This window comes from Chaetodon trifascialis, chromosome 14 (genome assembly GCF_039877785.1).
Source record: "Chaetodon trifascialis isolate fChaTrf1 chromosome 14, fChaTrf1.hap1, whole genome shotgun sequence".
Classification (NCBI taxonomy): domain Eukaryota; kingdom Metazoa; phylum Chordata; class Actinopteri; order Chaetodontiformes; family Chaetodontidae; genus Chaetodon; species Chaetodon trifascialis.
In genome coordinates this window covers 25,599,294-25,622,810 of record NC_092069.1, presented here as the reverse complement: position 1 = coordinate 25,622,810, position 23,517 = coordinate 25,599,294, and the positions used below count along the sequence as shown (strand labels likewise).

The 23,517-nt window shown below is 43.5% G+C and overlaps 1 protein-coding gene across 1 annotated transcript in view; it reads left to right on the top strand.

Moving 5' to 3' along the window:
* The first annotated feature begins 18,130 nt into the window (after positions 1-18,130).
* The window catches only part of syne2b (spectrin repeat containing, nuclear envelope 2b), a 105,034-nt gene continuing 99,647 nt past the window's right edge, over positions 18,131-23,517 (top strand). The window contains 2 exon segments of the mRNA XM_070978598.1: positions 18,131-18,218; positions 22,178-22,239. Coding sequence (XP_070834699.1) covers positions 18,131-18,218; positions 22,178-22,239 — 150 coding nt within the window.

Here is a 23,517-nt window from a genome sequence, read left to right as displayed (position 1 = left end):
TGGCCGCCAGAGGTGCGGTGTCTCCTGTGCAGTGTAAGGCGGGAAAGCTCAGGAAACTGTAGCTGCGCTCCCAGTGGAGGACAGCCCGCACTACGATTTAAGGTTAAAGCTGCTATTTTACGTGCTTATGAGCTGGTCCCTGCAGCGTACAGGCAGACATTTAGAGATCCTAAAAAGCCCCCCATCAGACCTACAGTGAGAAAGGTTTTTCTGAGCGCATGGTGGTATATTTGATTGAACAGGAAGTCGCCACTCTCACCTCCGCTGCTGTGCTTGTGGACGAATATGCGCTCACTCACAAGACTGTTTTCCAGTCAGTCTCTGTTGATCAGTCCCAGTATACTACAGCAGCACAGCAGCATTCACAAAGCACTTAGCCCAAGGAGGGAGGACAGAGAGTGCTTTTACTGTCACAAACCTGGACCTGTGTAATGTTTTCAACTTCTTTTTAGCATTAATAACCATACTCCGCTGGGACAATCATCACTATGCTCTTTAGTTACTTCACTCCTGCTCCTGCATCATCTTCTTGCCATCCTTTTCAATAAGGACTGATTGACCTTTTCGATCCATCGCTGAATAGGGGTCACATTCAGATGGTGTTGAAAGTTTGTTTTTCTTCTGTTTCTGTAAGAGCACTTTGTCACTCTGCTTTCTTTTGCTCCTCTGACTGTCTGCATTCATATGTCCCTTCTCCTTCCTCACAGCATCAGCTGTGCGAACAGCAGCATCGTGTCTTGTAGGCTGCAGCTGGGATTCTGACAGTTCAGGGAGTTTGGTTCTGATCTGGCGGTTGAATAGTAGCTCGGCCGGGCTGCGACCTGTGACACACTGCGGGGTGCTGCGGTAAGCCAGAAGAAAAACGTCCAGCTCAGTGCGCCAGTCCTTTCCTTCAGCATGAGCTGCACGTATGGCCTTACAAAGAGCTCTGTTCTGCCTTTCAACTTCGCCATTTGCCTGCGGCCAGTATGGCGTGACACGGGGATGTGTGATCCCGTGTTCCTGTAGATTTGAATTCCTTTGACACAAATGGAGTGCCATTGTCTGTCCCTATGCATTCTGAGAGCCCGTGTGTTGCAAATGAGTGTCTCAGACCATTTATTATGTTGACAGAGGTGGGTTTCTGAAGGATGTCAACACTCACCCACCTGGAGGAATAGTCAGTACCAGCAGATGGTGTCCTGATGGAAATGGTCCACACATGCCTAATGCGAGCATCTGCCATGGTTTTGCTGGGAGCTCTGTCCTATAGGAACCTCCTGTGAAGTCAGACTGTTGATTTGCCACACATGACATGACCTCACTAGCTCCTCTGCTTGTCGATCATGTGAGAAATTTCATGTATTTCTCTACGGAAAGGACTTTGTGCTGGTTACTGACCAGAAACCTCTAGAAACGATCTATTCACCGAAGTCCAAACCACCAGCCAGGATTGAAAGATGGGCTTTGCGGCTGCAGCCCTGTCGCTTCAAGGTCGTGTATAAAGCAGGCCCACAGAATGCAGCTGATTGGCTGTCACGCCTGACAGTCAACCAGCCAGTACAGAAAGGTACAATGGAGGACCACGTTTACTGAGTGGCTCAACATGCAGTGCCGCATGCCTTCACACCACGACAAACGGAGGAATGGTCAGCAGCAGACTTCACTCCAGTTACTCTACGGGACTGTATCAAAACTGGTGACTGGAGTAAATGTGAACCTGTTTATCAAACAGTCAAATCTGAGCTTTCCACTGTGGGGAAAACAGTGATGAGAGGTTCCAGAATTGTAATTCTTCAGGCCGCACGACGACAGACGCTGACGTTAGCACACGAAGGTCATCAAGGAATAGTTAAAACAAAACAGAGGCTGAGAACAACAGTGTGGCGGCCATGCCCACACAATAGCGAGTGCTTCTCTTTCAGTTTGGGAATAGCGACGCTCTACATCAGACAAGGCACGGCCGGCATAGCAGACAGGTTTGTGTGTCCATCACTTTGTTTCTGGCTCAGTGTTGCTCCTAATCCCACTGGACTAGCATCCACAGCCACATGTGTCTCTGCATCTTGTTTGAAGTATGCCATTACATGTGAACTGGCCAGCTGTCTCTTTAACTCCACAAATGCTGTTTCCTGCTCTGATCCCCAAGTCCATTTACAGGATTGCCTTGTGAGCCTCCTCAGTGGTTCGGATGTTGTGGCTAGATTAGGGATGAACCTGCCACAATAGTTCACAAGACCCAAAAAACTCCTCTCCTCAGCAGCATTAGTCGGTGGACGTGTATTTTCCACTGCCTCGATCTTAGACTGAGCTGCTCCTATTCCGTTCTTGGACAGCACGTGTCCATAAACTCCAGCTGTGACATTGTGAATGGACACTTTTTGCTGTCTGATGCCTCTCTTGCAATGGTTGCATGACTTGGTGCAGCCTCTCATCGTGTTGCTGTATGGTGTCTCCTGATACGATGATGTCATCTGATATGTTGTGCACTCCAGGGATGCCTTGCAGTACTTGTCCAATGATGTGTTGATATATCTCAGGCGCAGATGAGATACCAAACATCAGTCTCTTATAACGCCACAGGCCTGTGTGTGTTACAGAAGTGGTGAGTGATCTGGACTCTGGCTCCAGCTCTATTTGATGGTACCCCCATTTCAGATCGAGTTTGGAGAATACTGTGGCTCCTGTCATGTCCTCCAGTATTTCGTCGATGACGGGGATTGGGTGCCTTTCTCGCACTATGGCCTCATTTGCCCTGCGCATGTCCACACACAGTCTAGGCTCTTTCTTACCATGCTCAACAACAAGAGGTGATACCATGGTGTCGGTCCATTTACTCTCTCAACGACATCATCTTCCTCGAGTTGTTTCAGTTTCACCTCCACTTGTTTCCTCACACTGAAAGCTATCCTGCGAACAGGTTGTGCAACTGGCTGTACGCTGTCGTCCACATGCAGCTTCAGCTGAAAGTCTTGCAGTTTTCTAAGCCCTGAAAACAGTCTTTGTATTTGTCCTCTGTGTCAGCTGTGGAAGCTGTCATATCTTGTGGCTGGATTGTATTCACATGTTCAATAGGTCCAATGTGTAGAAGTCCCAGTTTCACAGCAGTGTGTCTGCCTAACACACAAACTTGCCTCTTCAATCACTTGGACTGTTGCTGTGATGGTTTCTGATGTCTCATTAGCTTTGGATTCAGCTGTGAAAACACCTTTTACATGTAGTGGTGTTGTAGAGCCAAATGGATAGACTCTCTTCTCTGGACGCTGCAGCTTGATGTAACTCTTTGACTTCAACTGCTCAAACTTGGATTCTGTCACGATATTACATGAAGCCCCCGAGTCTATCTACATGTCAACTGGTTGGTCATTTATTAATATGGACAGTGTCCCCTCGGCAGCACAGTCATTCACTGTGAACATATGCTCATCTTCTCTGTCACTGGTCCTTGGTGTGTTACTGTGGTTGGGACTCTGTTTACTTTATGCATCCTCTTTGTCTGACACATCTTTGTGAAATGTCCTTCTTTTCCACAGTTATTACACTTTTTGTTCTTCGTCACTGTGCACATGTGTCCGCCACATCTGTAACACTTGATGCTGTGCTCATCACGTGGTGACTGACTTTGGTGTTTGGTGAATCTGGATCTTACAGATTTATCTCCACTTTTGTCACATTTCTTTCCTGCAGCATTAATTGTCAATTTTTCCATCCTTTCAGCCTGATAATCTGCTGTTTCCATCACTCTTGCAATTTCTTGGAGCACTGGGAGTGTCACATCTTTTTCTGGCAGCAACCGTCTGCGCAGTGCATTTGATGAGCATTTATCAATCACTTGATCACGTATGAAATCCTCTCTGTTGTCCCCAAACTCACATGTAGCTGCACAGAATTGTCTGTGGACTCTCCTTGTGCTTGTTCTGCTTGTCTAAACACATGTCTTTCATAGGGGATGTTTTTCTGCGGTGTAAAATGGGCATTCAGCTCTTTTACTGCACCGTCATATCCACCATTGTTTGCGTCATCCAGAGTGAAGAAGATGTCTTGGACTTCAGCTCCTGCTAAATGTCGCAGCAAAGCTCTTTTCCGTGCATCGTCGCGGATTCCCGATGCCACTAAATAGAGTTTAAAACTATTTAGCCAACATTAGCTGGGTCGCTCAACACATCAAAGGGAGTTACTGTCGGTAGCGCCATGCTCACTCCGTTCACTTCTCTTCCTCCTCTTCGTCAGCTTCAAGTGTAGTTTTAACTGGTTCTGCTTTTTCCGTGTACCATTTTAGGTTCTCGTCGTCGTTTGTAATGTTTTCAACTTCTTTTTAACATTAGTAACCATACTCCGCTCCGACAGTCATCACCATGCTCTTTATTTACTTCGCTCCCGCCGTCAAACAGGTCACATACTCTCTGACCTCATTACGCACACACAACGTGTGTTGCCAGATACTACAACAGCTCAGCGCCAGCTGCTTAGTGTCACGACCCCGCCCCTTCAGGCTGTTAGGCTGCCTGCTGTCTCTTTTTCTTTTCTGCAGCAGGTGCCCAGTAGGCGGGGTCATCATGAATGTTATTGGGAGCACCTGGGCCCGGTGTTACCACTACCTAAGCCCACGCCTGACTGACTCTGGTGGGAGAAGGGAGAAAGGAGAGAGAAGGAGGCTCCACTCCCCTCCCCTCCCCAGAGCGGCGCTCCCCATACTTTACACTGTTGGCTTTAGTTTGTTGCCTTTATTACATCCACTGTCACTGTTACTGTGATTGCATGTCTGTCTGTCTGTCTCTCTCTCTCTGTGTCTGTCTCTCTCTCTGTCTGTCTGTCTCTCCCTCTCTTGCTCTCCCTCTCTCACCCAACCGGTCGAGGCAGATGGCCGCCCACCCAGAGCCTGGTTCTGCTCGAGGTTTCTGCCTGTTAAAAGGAAGTTTTTCCTCGCCACTGTCGCCAAGTGCTTGCTCATGGGGGAATTGTTGGCTCTCTGTAGATAAAAGAGCTTGGTCTGTACCAGCTCTATATGGAAAGTGTCCTGAGACAACTTCTGTTGTGATTTGGCACTATACAAATAAAATTGAATTGAATTGAATTAATGTCTTTGTTTGTGCTTAGAACAAGAGGTGGTTGGAGTGCAAACTGGTTTGATCAAAGGAAGGTAAGTGTTAACATGCTGGTGAGTAAACGTGTTGGAGCTAATGTTTTGTTCCCCTGTTAGGCATAGCAGTGTTACTCCTTTGGGTCTCGCTGTGTTTTTTGTTTTGGTAGTGTTGGGGTGAACATGGTTAGAGCATTTGTCTCAGGAGCATGTCCGTGGCTGTGGGTGGTTGCCAGTGACTGGTCGCTTTCCCACACCAGCAGTCTTTAGTGCATAAATACCTGCCGCAATTAACCTCATGAGAACCAGGGGTGAGTTAGTTCAGTTGTTGGTCAGGCAGTTAGCGGGGATGCTCCTGTTGTCCTTCTTGCATCCAGCGTGTTAACTACTACGTTCACTTGGTCCATGTTGGTAAAATGGCTCAAGTTGAGGATTTCTTTAAGACTCCATCAGAAGTGTTTTTTGGATGGCTGTACCAAAGAACAATTGCTAAAAATTGCGGACCACTATGAGGTTGAAATTAGTGACAAAAGGCTCAGGGACACAGTTAAGTCTATTGTCAGTTAAGTCTAAGTTGGCACTGGAAAAACTGAAGTGTGACACAGAGCAGGCCAGGTTCGCATTAGAGCGAGAAAAGTTAAGTTTGGTCTGGTTTGTTTTCCAAGAAGTTTAACAAACATCAACTTAACTATTCTGTGATTGAAAAAGAGACCTTGGCTTTAGTTTGGGCTTTGCAGCATTATGATGTGTATGTGGGTTCTGGACTGCCAGTGGTTGTTTTTACAGACCACAACCCACTGACATTTTGGAACTCTTTAAAATGTCCTAATCAACGGTTAATTAGGTGGTCCCTGATGTTACAGTCTTATTCGTTGGACATACACCACATTAAGGGTCAGAGAACGTGGTGGCGGACGCGCTGTCACGTGCTCCTGTGGCTTAAAATCTTGGTCCTTCTTACCTTGTGCAGTGTACAGACAGGATCCTGCTGCTGAGGTTGAGGGGGGAGAGTGAATAGGTTGTGTTTATGTTAAGTTTATAATGGTGTTTTGTGGCTCCTGTTGGGACCCCCATTTTTATGGGGGGGGGGGTGTCACGACCCCACCCCTTTAGGCTACCTGCTGTCTCTTTTTCTTTTTCTGCTGCAGGTGCCCAGTAGGCGGGGTCATCATGAATGTTATTGGGAGCACCTCTACTACTTAAGCCCACGCCTGACTGACTCCAGTGGGAGAGGGGAGAAAGGAAAGAGAAGAGAGGAGGCTCCCCTCCCCTCCCCTCCCCAGAGCAGCGCTCCCCATGCTTTGCACTGTTGGCTTTAGTTTGTTGCCTTAGTTGGTTTTGTTGAGTTAAATAAATTGCGATCGTTTGTCACCCTCTGCTTTATTTGTTACGGCTTGGAGCCGGTCATGACACTTAAGCGCAAAGAGCAGCAGGTTTCTCGTGGTGCATCTGCATCTTCGCATCGTGCACCGCAGCTGAAAGGCATTGGTTTAATCAGGGCAGATGTTGGTGTTAACACTGTCACTTTTGACCGCGAGGCACCAGATGAATGCTTCAAACCATTCATTTTTGAAGGCCTGGTATCAGGGGCGGAGCTACGGGCGGGCATGGGCGAGCGTACGCCCGCCCAGATTGACAGCTTGCCCGCCCAATCAGAAATTCAAATAAAAAAAAAATACGATTTTCATAGTTATGTTCCATCCATTTTCTATACCGCGTATCCCTTCGGGGGTTGCGGGGGGTGCTGGAGCTTCTCCCAGCCATCAACGGGTGAGAGGCGGGGTACACCCTGGACCGGTCGCCAGCCGATCGCAGTGCACAAACACACAACCATTCACACTCACACTCACACCTAGGGGCAATTTTACAGTCACCAATTAACCTGGTCTGTGGGAGGAAGCCGGAGTGCCCGGAGAGAACCCACACATGCACGGGAAGAACATGCAAAAACTCACTTGTTTGGGTCTCTGGTGCTGCCACACACATACAAAGTGTGAAACAAGACCGTCCGCGCTTTTTTGAGTGAGATACGGATCTCTGTCAGCACCCTGCCTGCAGCTTCCACACCAGCTTCCACACCAGCCGTTTGAATTTGGCGCTCGGTGTCTCTCCACCCAGCGCCACCTTCCCACAGATCCGCTGTTAGGTTATCGAAAGCACTGTGCTATGAATCATGTCCAGGCGTTGTTCTGTTATTGGCTGTAAAGAGGAGCACAAATCGCTCCATCGGCTCCCAGCCGACAGAAGAGCACCGTGGACTGAATTCATTTTTCAATGAACCATGAACTCTTTTTGGAGTTTAAAATATAGATATTCATTAATAGTAAAGGTGCATAAACTGCGTTCACATGTGTTTCCTCCACTCCAGCCATCCACTTCGTTCGTGTCAGACAAGACGATTTCTCTTCCTTCCTTCAAACTCCATTTAAACTGCATGTTTAACAGCCCAGTTTAATAATGATAATAATGATAATAATAATAATAACAATATTAATAATAATATTAATATTAATAATAATAATAATAATAATAATAATAATCGGGGATTATTCCCCAAACCCCCTATTAGGTAGGTGCTGCGTAACACATAGTGATGTGTCGGTCGTGTGTCAGTTTGAAGTGAACGATTGAGCCAGAGAGCGAGCCGCTTTTGGCTTTTTTTTTGTTTTGTCTTGTTTTCGTTTTTTTCTCGACTTTTTTTGTGTGCGCACGCACACACACACACACACACACACACACACACACACACACACACACACACACACCTTATCAATTTTGGCGAAGTGGTGATCAGGCCCGCCCATCTATCACGTTCTGCATCCGCCACTGCTACACACGAAGACGAGAGAATCAATTATGTCTCCTAATCAGTCACATAAAACTGTTATAAGCTCCTCATGTCAGCCATAGTATTGTTTAATGGCTCAATAATCTGGTCAAGTGCTGCCATAAAAGATCTGAAAAGGCTTCACTTAGTGCAGAACAGAGCAGCAGGATTAACGGTCCGCTGTTCAATAAGAGGAGGCAGAGATGAAATGCTGGAGGCTGGAGGAAGGTTCAGAAATAATTGATTAACTTTGTTAAGAAATATAATCACATTAAAACAACCATATTGTTTGTATTCAAGGATGTTATTTTCAGGAAAAACACAGTTATCAAAGAAGGCAGGAGGGGTCATGACGCTACCCCAACCCCCCAGCAAAAGACTGTAAAACAGACTTGGTGTGTTTGCTCTGTGGATGTTTAGATGGACTGAGGTTACTATTGTTCTTTTCCTTTAAAGGTTTGTATACAGCTATAAATCAAAATATGTCTTCAGCACATTTCCAGGGTAAAAACATGTGCAGTGGATTGATATAAGCACTGAAGAAAACAAGATACCGACCAGGATTTTTTCTGTTACTGTTTATATTATAACTGTTTATATACATAAATGATGAGCTCACAGTAAAGTTCAAAACAAGCTGAAAGTCATTCTTTCATTTTAAAGTATATTTTAGATTTGAGAAATTCATATGCAATAGATAGCGTTTTGCTTCTGGTTCTTTCTTAAGAGCAACAAGGAGAAGGTCTCCAGGTTGAAACCCCAAGTTTTTCCAGTTAATTAATGAAAGTCACAGCCACTCAGGGGCCCTTGAGCAAAGCACTCCTCTCTCCAGCCCGGGCAGAGCTGCATAGCAGCAGAGGACGGTGGGTATACTGAACAGGCCTGCAGACATCAGCGGTAACATGGTGTCGCGCTGACCTCTGGTGCTCAGCTGTAGTACTGACACCTGAGCGTGCACCATGTGAGACTCTCACGGGTTCAGCTCTTTCTTTTTTATTGCCTTTTTGGCTTTTTCGTGTGCTTGTTATCACTGTTCTCCTGAATGAGAGTTTTGTGTTGTGCATATGGATTATACTGTAGGTGCAGCAGCTGCTTCGAGCGCTGCATGATGTTTGAACTTGCTTTGCGGTTCACAGATGGGCTCCAACATAAACATACCTGTCACCCTGAAACACAAAGGCCTTTTCATATCAGGGTGGAGCTCCTTTTAATGCATCAATTAAAATAATAAATCACGACAAGTTTATATTTGAGGATTAATATTCCTGCTGCATTCATTTGTTTGCTGCATTTAACTGCTGTAGATGTTTCAGCTACAGCTCATTGAACTACTTCATATCCTGTTGGTGCTTTAATCTACAGCAATGCATCATATTCTATAAGATCATCATATGTTTGTAGTGCGGCCGTCCTGTGAGAACCACGTATCTCCAAAAAGTTTGACAAGCTCAGAAAAAACAGGCTGTTTTGCATCTTTGTGATGATGCATTTTCAGCTGATCCACGAGGCTTTTTAAAGAGTTTATTTAGCTGAAGAAGGAGGAGAAATCTTAAAGAAACACTTAACCCTTAAACACATTTGAAATATAGTTTACACTGGACAGGAAGGGTATGAGAAATTATAATCTGAAAAGTAAAAAGTAGGGAATTGTATAAAATAAGTAAAGTACAAATATCTCTAAATTGTCCTGCACAGTACAGTAGCCTACTTGCATGAATTACCGTTTTTATGAAAGAAGTGCGCATGCGCAGCCCTTCCTCCAACTGGTCATGACGGTTGAATTTAGCGCTTCGACGAAAACATCTTTGCCGCAAACAAAGTTGGCTGTAACGTTTCTACTTGTGGCGGACGGTTATATAATGACATTACTTTGTTTTAGTCGTGTCTGTTAACGTCTTTCAGTAGGTTATATGTGGACGGTACAAGTTAGCAAACTTGTGTTAGCTAGCTACTAACTTCAGTTAGCTAGCGAATGTGCGCTAATCTAGCTAGCTCACAATAACGGCAGCAAACGACGTTTAGCCTCTTTCCGGCCCTAAATGCGGAGAATTGTCCATATAATCTGTTAAGACGACGTGGTATATGTCAGATAAAGTGACTGGTCAAGATATGTTTATTTTGTTGTTTTTTTTTCATTTGTGTGGAAAATTGGATTTCGAGTTAAGCTAGCTGCTGATCTGCCACAGCAGTAACGGCTAACGTGAAGCTTCCGTTTGAGTGTCAACGTGAGTGAAGTGACTAATAATTTGGCCTAAGCTAACGTTATTTACGGCAAAATAAAAATGGCGTAGTTTACAGGTAAATGGGAATGCATATTTTTGTGACTTTAGCTATTTTATTAAATGGCTGTGGTGCCGGTGGAGGATAACGTTGAGTTGCTTGCCTGTCGCTTTTACTACAAGTCATTCAGTCTCTTGTAGTAACGTTAGGCCAGTTTGTAATCGTCCCTCCGTTTCAGTCTTTATGAATGATGGAGGGAAACCAGAGTTGCAGGAGGCTCCCAGGTTTTGGGTGTGTTCCAAAGTGAGCTGACATTAAACTTAAGCTTACATGCGCTTGTCGGTGCGGGACCTTTAACCCCGGTGACAGCGACCAACTGCCAAACTGCTGGAGCGGGTGTGTGTCGATCCCTCACTGGTTTCTATATTTAGTCTCCCAGTGAGTTTTTCGCTCGGCCCGGTATGGCTTTGGCTTCTCCGGTGTCAGTCCGGCCGTCCTGGAGCTCTGCGGACTTCATTTCTGTCACACTGCGCTTCGGGTTTCGTCCCCACCGAGGACTACAGAGCAGGATCCGCTCTTCCACGTTGGAGATCATTAGTGGTTGGACCTGCATCCGCACTGCATCCTGCATCTTCACCAGAACCTCTTTTGCTGCATGTAAGTACAAGAAACTTTTTCAATGTGCTCACATGCTGGAAACGTTAAATAACGAATAGTATCTGCACTTGTAAAGCACGCACTGGCTCTTGACAGCGTTGTTTGGTGGTGAGGTTTCCTTAATCCAGCTGTAATTGATCCCAGGAATCATCAGTGGTGTTGTTCATGCCATGGGTTTCCTGTGCCATGTATGCTTTTCAAAGAATGATTTCTCATTACTGTCCTGTTAACGCTGCGGGGAAACCGCTTGTTATCTGCTTTATTAAAAAGTCCTCTGGTCCTCCTCAAGGACTCATCATATGAGCTGATCTGAGAGCAGAGGTACACACGTGTTCCCTGCTGCTATTTTGGGGCCCTGACAGCTTCATAACAGAGACACTATCCCACATTCCTGCAGTCAAAGGGGGGCGCAGATACAAGCAAAGCTGGCCAAATTTAGCAATAATACAAAAAACATCCTCATCTAAATGGTTTGAAAATGAAATAAAAGGTGTTAATGTCATACATATTCAGTATGATGTATTAATGGGTGATTGTGGTGTAACATTTAAGTGGCCACGGAATAATTGCACGCCTTTTATAATGTATTCAACATAGCATAGCACCAAGTTAGCATTATTAATTTATTTTACTTACATTTTCAATCTATTTAGAGGAGTACTTTATTGCATGACCCCTCATTTAACACACAATTGGTTTCTTTGACAGGAATATAGTGATGGGTAAAACCGCTGGAAAAAACAAGGTTTTATTGCTGGAGAAACTGAGAACCACATTTCAAGTGATTCAGTCGCTAAAAGACCAGAGTGTATGATTAATATGAATTTACATATAGGTTGTTTCTCCTATGATCGTTGGGGTTTACCCACCAGTTTATTGGCCATTACATCAATGGCTCTGTAGGGGGCAGCGTGCTTTTTAATCTTCATCTCATGAGAGGATTTCTGATCGCATTAGAATGACTTAGTAGTTGTGTTGCTGTGGCTCCTCCATCTCACTTCATTTCAGTTCAGTGTTGTCACAGTGTGAGACATAAATTGATAAACGTTCTTGTTGAAACTTCATATGTGCTATAATTTTCTCTATACTGTATATTATTTGGATGTCTGTGAATGCATGCATGTATCTGTCTACAGCTAATCTCACACACTATTGGACCCTTGTGCCCAAGGACCTCTTGTGGTCGTGGTGAATTGTTTACTGATTTTTCTGTTTTTCACCACCATTGACTGCTGGCTCTTCTCTCTTCCTAACTGGCTGTTATGGGCCGCATGTGATCAATGACTGTTTGAGTTTATAATCTTGTTTCTGCTCCGGACAATTTAGCAAAAGGCGAAACAAAGGCTTAAATAGCCTTTTAGCTCGCATTTTGGCCATTGTCATGGCTCAAAAACTGACATCCATAGAAAGGTTTGGCCTCATCTTGAGCTGGAGTATCTACAGATTGAATAGCCGATGTGTTATGATCCACTGAAGTTCAGCATTATACAAGATGATTGTTGTCTTTTCTGCCATCTTGACTGTAAGGCTGACAAACATCTGCACTCCACTGAGTGCGCTCTGCTCGTTTTTTCTTTGTATTTTTATCTTGATTGTTAAGGGTCAGTGTTTATGTAAGCATTGCTTTCTGGTGGAAAGAGTAGTTTTGCCAAAGGCTCGCTATAAGATCTTTCATTAGGTTACACAAAGCACATGAGCGAATTTGCATCTTTGCATCTTGTGGAGTTAAATTTTGGTAAACTTTCACCCAGATTTCCCCTCAGCCTGTATCCCCACGTGTGACTGTACCCTTTTGATGAAACAGAGGAATCCAGAGATTGTGCTTTGACCTGAGTCCATATTAAAACATTTCTGACATGTAATTCTACACTCCCCAGCTGCTAATGCTGATGAACAACAGCGACACAATCCATTGATGCAGATGATAATTTAAAGTGCACTGAGAATCATTCTGCTAAGCACAGTGGATTAGAAAGGCATATCATGGTAGGTATGATAGTATGACATGTTTTAATTGGTGGTTACCCGACAATTAGAGCAGCAGGCTGCCGACCAGAAGGTTAAAAGATTTGAATGCTCAAATCTCTTGAATCTGAGCATTCAAGAGATTGTGACTAGCACCTGCCCTACTGCAAGTAATGAAGGAGTCATGGTGGTGACCTTTTCACATATTTCAAAATATCCTCCTCCTCAAAATATCCTCCTGGAGAAAATCCAGCTCTTAGTGCTTGAAAACTCTTTTTTTTACCCCTTCAAAATGTCCAGCTGCATGTTAGAAATGACCTGACACTGAGATTCTACCTGCAGGACATTTGTCCCCAGTTTACCTCTGTGTTGTGCTTTCAGTCAGATGAAAGCAGAGATTACCTCTCCCTCCTTTTATTATCACATTGTCCAGGGTGTGTCTGTGAATGTTCAGTGACAGGTTCAGCAACACTGACTCCATTGATTTATTGCCCGGGCTTACACAAAGAGCACAAAGACCTGCTGGAAAAGGCCTAATGAGAGTGTGTTGTTGTTGTGGAAGGAGTCACGACATTGATGATGAGAAGAAAGAATCAGGAAAGAAGCTGTTGTCACACCTCAAGAGAATGCAGTAGACGTGCTTGTGTTTAACTACTGTACAAACTGTGGATGTCAGAGGGTTTGTGTCATCGCGTCAGATCAGTTCAGTTCACATCTGGCCTGTGTTGGTTTCACTTTGATTCTTCAGTTCAACTTAGTTTAGTTTTGTTCAGCCTACTTCCATTTAATTCCAAAAAGAATTCATCATCATCATCATATTCCTACATCACACGGTGTGCCATCAATATTTCCAAAGTGCCACTTTATAAATTATATCTTCTGCATGCAGTCAAACAAATTCTGTGCAATTGTGATTTCACAGTGACTGCAGTACTGTAAAAGGAGAAAATAGTCTCTGACCTGACTGTGTATTCTTGTCCAGTCTAAGATGAGTTGAATAATGGTGAACTACTTCACTTCTCTCTTAATGATCAGATCATCTCATTGCTGGATGATCCCTTATTCTGTAGCTGTAGGATAAGGATTGGGAGTATGTTACAGTAGTACATCGGTGAAGTAGTTTTGTCACAACATCTGTACAATTGAAGAGTATAGTGACAGTAATCTAACTGTAAAAAAATGACAGCACACTCAAAATTTGGATGATTTTTGTCTGCATGTTGGCATCTTTTAGGGTGTTTTGTTTTGCTGTTCTTCCATGTGAAGGTGCTGCCTCTTTGGTCTGGACAGGAAATCTTTGGAAATCTTCAGCTCCACTCTACAAGCTTTAACATTGAAAGTTTTGAACTGGACAGCCAATGCATCATCTCGATCGATTAGTGTAAAGTGGACAAGTTAGGGTTACCAATTTTTGACGAAGTGAATGAATGATCATCCTGTGGTAAAATGGTTGTGTAGCTTCTTCGGGGTACCTTTTCCATCCTTTTATTTTTATAGTACATGAGCGGTAGATGAAATGGATGAACTGCAAAGTTTCTGGGTCATGCTGTTAAGAACAACAAAAATAAATTACCTAAAATTACTCTTGTCAAACATACCTGCTGTTAGGTGATCTGGACCGTTAAATCAGCTGGTGTGTGGCTCTCTGAGATGTGAGTGAACGCTTCCCTCCCCTTCTCCTCATCAGCCTCCCCTGTGCTGTAATGTTAATAATAATAATAGTAATGTGTGCACCTCAGCTGGATGAATACATACATAAACACTGTGACAAAGCATCTGAAGCTGGTGTGGTGGCCTCATGACATCCCCCCTCCCTGTGCTTTTTCCACAACACTGTTATGTGTTTCACTGCCTTCTGCCTTGCTGCTAGAATTAGAGCTGACAGGAGCGACTTGTGACTTTGGCTCAGAGAAACTCTGTCATGGGCTCTCACATAATCTTTTTCTGACCGACTCTTATCTTTTCTCCTTCCTTAACTCTTTTTGTGCTTCTTCCTCTAAAAAGGATGTGACACATTGATCAAAGTGCTGTGACTCATACAGCAGTGTTATACTATACTGCTGTTGGCCAGCAATCTTATGAGACATATTAATACCCTTATACAGATTGTTTTTATTAGTTACACACAATGAAAAATATGAAGTAATAAAATCTCTAGTCCTTGTTATTGTCTGCATGAGTCTTACTTGGACTCGTTTCATTTATTGCACTTTCTCTCCTCCTCCTCCTCCTCCTCCTCCTCCTCTCCTATGCCTGCTGTTCCTCCTCTCTTCACCTCCCTCCCTCTCTTTCTCTCACCCCTGTCCACTGACTCTCTCACCTCCCCATGGTCACTCACTCTGCAGCTGACATGAAGCCTTGGGATAGCTCAAATGCCGTGCTATAGTGGTGCCCCCATCCCGCCCCCCCCCCCGCCCCCCCCCATCCCAGTTTTTAGACATTGCATGTGTTAATTGCTGCAGCACTGCCGTGAAACGGTTGAGGACTGAGCTCAGTGTTTTGAAACCTCCAGCATCTATTTCTGACCTTTTGACACCATATTACAAAGGCAGGACTGTGAAGATCACTGGACATCTCACAGACAGTCAAAGCCCAGGCTAAGAGGGTCTGAGCTTTTGCTGTTGTAACCTTTTGCAGAAGCCTTTCTGTAGACATCAGGTGTGTCATAGACGTGAGCTGAGTCTGAAACTGAAAGACTGACGCTACGCCTGCAGTGTGTTAAGTCTTAAACAGCACAGACTGGCCGTACCTCAGTACCTCTGCCAAGGAGGTTGTGGCCAAAAGGATCTCCTAATGCTTGCTCACAGTTTTCAGTAAAATTTGGTTGAAGGCTCGACCATATCACAGATGGCACATGATGTATATTGATATCAGAAAATACTAAGATAAATATGAACAATGATTTAATTCATATCGCTCAGCCCTAAATTGGCAAACAGCATACTTTTTAACATTTTTACTTCTGCACCTGTAAATTGTCTATCATGATTTGTATTTTTATGCACTTCTGAATCCAGATGCAGATCAAAATTGTACTATGACTAGAATGAAACCAGATTTAGAGAAATCTTCAGCATTTTAGCTGTTGCAGTGCTCCATACTTGTCTTTGTTTTTACTGACACTTGGTTTGACCTTTAATGGCTTCATATCTGTTAGCCCCTACCAAAGAATACTGTGCTTTTATGTACATCTTTGCCCTTTTTCAGAGCTAAGGGGAAGCTAATCAAATGAACAGATACTATGTGACCTGGTCTGTTATTTGCTCTGCCTTATTGGTGAGGCCTTGTGCTATTTCACACCGCTTTATTTTAGCCTCACTCACCTGTCCATTCTCCTCATCTGTCAGTCATGTTTGTGCGACGTTCTGGTCGAATCAAAGGCACAGTGTGATTTGTGTAAGCAGACGTGTCACACATTTTTCTCAGTTCACTTATTTGTGTCCTAGAGCGAGACAGAACAAGACAGGCCCAGCACCCTTCATCCAGCACTCCATGTAAACTGACAGAACGGTGTTTCATTGCTCTATAAAAGATGATCAGGTGTGTGAAGTGTTTTCTGCTGATGTGTCGAAAAAGCCTTGGTGGAGGTACATAGCTGTTTAAGTCAAGAACTCTCATGAACTTGTTGGTCTTTCCTTTCCTGTGTGTACCTGTCGTTAGTTACGGTCTTCTTGACCCGTTTGTGTTGCTTCTTAAAGCACTTGTAGACAGATTTTTACCTGGCACGTGTGACCAATAAAAAGCAAAAACTATTGTCTTTGGCCTGTTTTCAGCAGCTTCATAGACAGGAGATTAAAAGGTGCTGCACGAGATTTTCTCTGATTGTCATTATGACGACCTGACTCCCAGTGGTCCAAATTGCAGCTGTTAGTTTGTAAAGCCTTGTATGGATTAACTTTTCAGTGCATTAATGACCTGTTAACTCCACCCTCTGCCAGGTCACTTCAGTCCTCACAGCTACTCCTCTCACTTCCTCACTCGTTTCTTCAAACCAAAAGTGACCGAGCTCTCTGGAATAATCTCCCGTCCCACATTAAGTCCTGTTCCCCTTTAAAGACCCATCTTTTTCACTTGCTTTTAGTTCCACCTGAGGCAGCCCCAAGGTTTTACCTCTTAACTTACTTCAAACGTCCTCTTTTCCTCCTCTTCGTGGTTTCTAATCTGTTGTTGGTCTTATTCTACTTCTCCTAACTTCCTGTTTTATTACTTTGACTTATCATGCCAGTTGTCGAACTGATTCTGTTTATCCTCATTTCGTATTTCATCACTTTGTTTTTGATTTTATCATCTTTCACCATTTTCAGTACATTCTCTGTATTATTGTATTTTTGTCTTCTGTGTACTTTCTTCTATATTTTAATCATGTCTTCCTGTATTGAGACACTCTATCCAACCTGCCTTGGCTGTAAAGCACCTTTTGGTTACCTCCTGTTGTTTTTAAGTGTGCTGTATAAACAAACTGACATGACTTGACTAGATCAGTCAAGCACATCCAGCAAGGAGAAGACAAAAGGCGAGGTCAAGGTAAAATTAGAGACAAGGAAAAATGCTTAACACTGAGAGAGGGGAGCACACGGGGAGGGAAGGATTATGACGGACAGGTGAAACTGATCAGGGCGGGGTGGACAATTACACAGGCGGGAAATGCATAAGGGCAGGGAGTGTTAGTAAGAGCTGAGTATTTCAAAGTAAAACAGGAAGTGATGAATAGAGGAATGAAGGAAAGGAAAACATAACCTGGAGAGCAGGGTGGGACTCACCGCGTATTTTTAAAGTCACACAGCTTGGCCTGAGGCAGACACTACCTGTTTGGTTAATTATCATGCAAAACAGCCTGAGATGATACTGCATTTTCACAACGTGCTTTCTCCGCTCCGTTGCAGCATCTCTCAAATCTCTACTGCTTATTTGTTTCATGCATGTTTTTGAATGCATTATGTCAAACAGTGCACAGGTAATGACTATACAGCAAAATCTGATTTTGCTCTGTGTAATGTTCAATCAGTCAAGTGTTATTCAGATGCAGCTCCTAACTTATTTCATGGTGATGTGTCTATGTGTCTGTAGTCCTGGTTTTACTATTCCACATGTAAATATGTTAGCAATATCTGCATCAGTACCGCTGTGAGTTAATCACTGAAATAAACACAATCTGTAACTTTTATTTGTCCTGATTGTCAACTGGCAGAAATTGTATTGTTAGTTAGGATGTCTTTTTTTGGCCAAAAAGTCATCTTTAAGAACCCAGACGTTGAGCACAGTGGAACCAAACCTTTAGCCCTGCAGAGACAGTGTTATGCTTGACTTTGAAGCTACACTGGCTGCACATACACTAATGCTGCTTTCTCCTCTCGTTCTTTCACAGCGTTGCCATGCTGCCGGGAGGCAGTGGATGAGAAAGTATGTCATCAGACTTCTACTGCAGGGATGACCTGGTGGAGAGGGGGTCCATCCCCCTGGACATCGACAACGTCCACATGCTGCTGCAGGGTGAGTGTCCGTGTGCGGCTAGCAAAAATGACAGTGTTTCTCACTGAACACACAGTAATGTTGGTTTTTATTGTGGTTCGGTGGTTTTACTGTCCTGCTTGTAAGATTTGTCCTTCTGTTTGAGGGTTCATTTTGCAGGTAAAGAGCAGAGGAGGTATTTTTTGTGCTGTTCTTTGTCTCCATTGTAGGTTATTACAGCAACAGTGCTATTTTTATAGATTGGTGATTTACTTCAACAAGCATTCAGGCCAAACTGAGTGAAGGCTCATTGTTTCTGGTCTTTGCTCACCCGAGACAAGTCTGAGGTCATGTAACTGTAAAAAGAAAAGCCCCACGTCTTGATTTCAGTGTTTTATCTTGGTTTCTCTGGCAACATAATAAGTTTTAAGCCTCAGTTATGTGTCTCACTCGGGGGAGCAGTGTGATGACTCCGTCTCAGTCCGCTGCTGGCTCTGTCCTGTTTCACTTTCGTCCCCTTTTTTTGGTCTAATCTGCTGAAACTGAACCCCTGCTCTCAGAGACATGACTCATATTGCAAAGAGCCATCTGGAGGGAGAGAGTGGGAGGGTGGAGGAGATAACAAAGGCTGCTCGCTCATTAATCGCTGACTCTCAGGGCATTTCTGAACATATGAAGCAAAGCTGTGATGCGCTGGGGGTGTCGTTTGATTGTGCTCTCACTGCTTGTAGGACATAGAGTCCAGAATCAGTTCTCTGTCTTACTTTATCTGTAAGATTTTATATTTTTATATTAGTTTTCAGTTCAGTTCAACTTCATTGACATTAAAAAGCGTACATGTTGGTCTCTCAGCTGTGGTACATCATACATCACATGCAATAGTGCAGGAACTTGATTTGATGCCACCTGATGATTAAATGGTTGATGCTGAAAAGACTTCATCTGTGGTATTCGGTATCACAACTGCAGCTTCATACTGTTTTCATTGCTTCCTGTGCATTGCTGGAGCAATGTGGCTCTCAAATTCACGGTATGTGTCACATTTGCAGGAAGGTTTTGATTTCTGTTTGATCTTCAGTGTGTCGAGCTGTTAGTGAGACCTGGTTCATTGTCAAAGTTGATTCTCTGGTGACCGAGGCAATGTCGCAGTTAGGCCAGCGGGGTGGACAGGTTACCTGCCCAGGAGGCAGTAAATGTGACACTGATCCACCTCCTCTTTGTGCTTGTGTTATTGCACCGCGAACAGACAGCAGCACAGGCTCTGTGCCTCTCCACCTGTTCCCTCATCCACTCTTGAATCTTATATTCGCTATGTGGATTGTTTGAGGATGTTAAGTCTCTGCCTGTGTTTTCCACATTTTCTTGATACCTTGATGTCTCTCCCAGCTGCCTGTCTCTCTCTGCCCCCCCCCCTTCTTCTCCTTAGTTTTGGGTCCACTCTTACAAAGTTCTCTCTTGAACTATTTCAGAAGATGACCTCCCACATTTCCTCTCCACATTTAGAACACAGTGTTTTTATTAAGGCCTTGTAAACATTTTTCCATCTATGCCATTTCCAGCTGGTACACTGTGCAGCGTGGATGAGGTAAGCCTGACGCCCCCATGACAAGCCAGCTTGTTAAATAAGTGGGAAAGTCTTGTTTTTTCTGTCCATATTTGAAGTGGTAATGTTGAAAGAATGTCGGTGAAATAGCCCATACTGTGTGTGCATGTTGAGTGTATTCAGTGTTTCAGCAGGGCTGGGAGAAGACTTCCTTGTAGAGAGTGCTTATAATCTGGTTTTATTATGTGATGCTCTGAAAGTGATCAGGTGGGTTTAGGGTTGCTTAAGAAGGATGTGTCTCATGTGAGGATAAAACGTGAGGATTCATGTAGCTTTTGTCACCATCACCTCACGAGGAAAGCCAGCATGAAACGATGTTCAGTAGCAAAATACCAAGACTCTGTGACATTAATCTCATAAGTCCTATCTCTAATTAGTCGTTAGGGAATGTCAACATCCACGATCGTCATACATGAATCAAACAGTGACTCATATTGCTTCATACCTGTATATCTTCTGATTTTATTCAGTATTAGCTATGATGCTGTCTTGATTTCTATCGTAGATGATTGTGTGTTTCCTAATCTGTCTGCAGAAGAGCCAACGCATGATTCACAGGGGAATATAACAAACTTTTAATTAGACCGTAACTTTATGAATGCTATTAAAGGTGAATTCTGTTTTCTGCAGAGCAAAGGAATAAAATGAGAATAATCATCTAAAAACAAAGCCAGAAGTTTAACAGTGAGTGATATTAGAAACTGATAACAATGCTAATGATTGAAACAGAAGGTCGGTTAGGTAAGAAATCCAGTGCCATTTTTTCACAGCATTTGACATTTGACACACACTTTGCAGCGTATGTAACATAAAGAAGTACCCAGGAGGCTGCAGCAGGATGAGCTTGTTGCAGGTCTTGTTTGGGCAGGCCTCTGTGAGTCACATTAAAGAGGTGGAGCCCCACTGATCTCACCTGCTTCCCTGCAGGCTAGAAATGTGTGACTGTTAGCTGGTTAGACAAGAATTGCTGTCAAACTAATTTCAGATCTCGCATCTCTTCACCTGTGATCATGGATATGCAGCATTCAGAGTCAGTGTGTTAAAATATGTTTACTAGATAGAAGAGTTTAATCTGAACTGATATGCACCCGGGTTTCTGACCTGGTAACTTTCCCTGCTGAATCAGCATGAGTAATCCCACCATGGGTAAGTTTTTTGACTTTTATTCATACAGAACAAAACTACGTGTCTAGAATTTAGTGTGAAGGCTCAATGCCACAATGCATGGGTGTTACTATTAGCATATGAAATGCTCATCCTAGGTGGACTGCTGCAGTATGGCAGTAGATCCACAGCTGTACACACAAAAAATACTTCTGTTGGGGTGGAGAATATAGACATTTTATTTCATCTTCAGCTGGAGGTTCTGCTTAGAACTGTGCTGTGTCATTATTTATTTTTATTAGCAGAATTAAAAAAAAAAAGCAGCCTTCTCTCTTTTTTGAGGCAAAGTTTGTTCTGAGAGTCAGGTTTGGTGTTGGACCTGGTCTGCATAGGAAAGCATGCATGTTTTATTCCATTTCTGCCCGTGCATATGTTAAATAATGTGTTGCCTCGTCTTAGAAAGACAGTGTTATCGGTTAATAGAAACACAGAGTTTGGCTCCTGTCCAGAGACCGTACCTTTGTAAGTAACCTTATCAGTAGCACTGGGTGCTAGCTGAGCTACGATAATTACCTGCATTTCAAAGGTGAGGTTACTATAGTTCTAAACACCTGGCTAATCTCAATACAGGAGGTGTGCAGAGCGATGACTGCCTGCTGTTTAAATGAAATGACTCCTCTGTGACTTTACTGAACAGATTTAAACTATTTTGAGGCCTTCAGCTGACTGAAGTGAACAGGTACAGATTACACAAAGTGTGCTTTGATTTGTGCCGCCATTCATTCCTTCACAATTATCCTGGAAGCTCAGTCTGACTTGTGGTGCCGTCCAGAGGAAACCAGTGAGCACACGATGAGGTTGTAGAGCAGTGCAAAGCTGTTCTGTGTGACATCTTCAAACACACTGTGTTTCTGGTTAGAGCTGACAGCATCTTGTATCTTAAATGAGAAATTAAGAAGTTTGACAGTGTATTTGAAAACGGCAGATATGAGTCTTGATTGGTTAAATTTCCGCATTAAAACTTCTTTGTTAAGGTAAAGGACATTTCGTTAAGAGGAAAGTGACACTGATTGTATGAGGCAGGATGTGAACCTGGTCTCTACTGTCGAAGCCTCCTGTGTGAGACATACAGCACACGCTGTTGCTAATAATATTTGCATCTAAGACATAGAGACCGCTCTACTGTTACACTCGATTTAAATGGCTCTGTATAGCATCATGACCTTAGCTGCACTACTCTTGATGTGATGATGTAAATTAAACGCGACATCGTGTGTTTCTTCTTCTTTAACAGTGGAGCAAGAACAGATCCAGAAGAAGACCTTCACCAACTGGGTCAACGCTCAGCTGGCAAAGGTGAGCAGATCTCTGGACTCTGACCTGGAAGTCGAAGGTGATTTATTGTTATTAGCTGTGGTGGATAAAACCATGAAGACAACATCTACATAACACCTGAAACATGTTGAAGGATCAGTCTACACCGAGGATACAAACGTGTCTCAAAGTGTTGTAGAATATTAGCAACTTAACAGACAGTCTAATCATAATTAACATGCATATTTAGCTTGCTTGCACAATAAATGCAGGATTGAGTAAGCTATTAATACAACCACCCTCAACATAGTGACCTTTTAGTTAGCTTGCAACATACAGCTAGTTTCAGCTCTATGCTCTTCATCACTGCTGAAATAACTCTGCTCTCCTGCAGAGATGAGTGGAACTCCTTTTATCCACTCATAGTCTAAATTTCACTTGGTGGTTTCCGTTCCCCGAGCTGAGCTGATGCAGCTTAATAACAAAATGTAGGTGAGCAGGAACATGTGGAGGCATGAGCTGATGGATCACCACGTACACTCGTGTGCACACACTTTCCCACTCTATAAAAAATGGCTCATTGAAAAGGTGCGCTTCAATCAGCTGCTCCAGTACAGATGTTTTTACAACCAGTAAACTCCAGTCACTCATGTTTCTTATGTACAGTGTGTACATACAGAATATGTCAGAAAATAACTTAAGACAAGACGTTACTGATCCCACGCTGGGGAAATTCACTTGTAGTGAGTCACTAATATGGAATAGAAGAAGCAATGTGATAATTCCTGTTGGGAAATCACAGAATGAAAGTGTGTTGTTGCAAAAACACACATAATTATGCTCGTGCTTTTCTAATATGTCAAGTTTTGATTCAAAATAATTGATTCGGTTAGTTGACCTTAACACTGGATTATATGAAAAGTATTTTGCACCCTTGCTCTCTGTGACACATAGCATCCATTGTAAGCACATCAGCCATGATGTGGTGGCACTTTGTTATCAGTCTGTGAGGCTTCAGTGATCAGCTGATGGTGTCTAATTCTTCTAAAAGACTTGAAAGGAAACCAAAATGAGTCCATGAGCCTTTTCCCAGTGAACAGCTTCCTTTTCCAGGAAATCTGGCACAGCGTGGATTTTGTAAAATACCTTTTTGAGACAGCATTGTTGCAAAAGGTCACTGTCTTGTTGTCAGACAGCGTCCTCACATGAGTCAGCAGCAGACCGTTAGAGGCCAGCTGTGAATGACAGTGGAGGACAGCGGGGTGGAGGTGGGGATCTGGGGACATAAATATAGCATTAAGGAGCAAGGTTCACAGCACA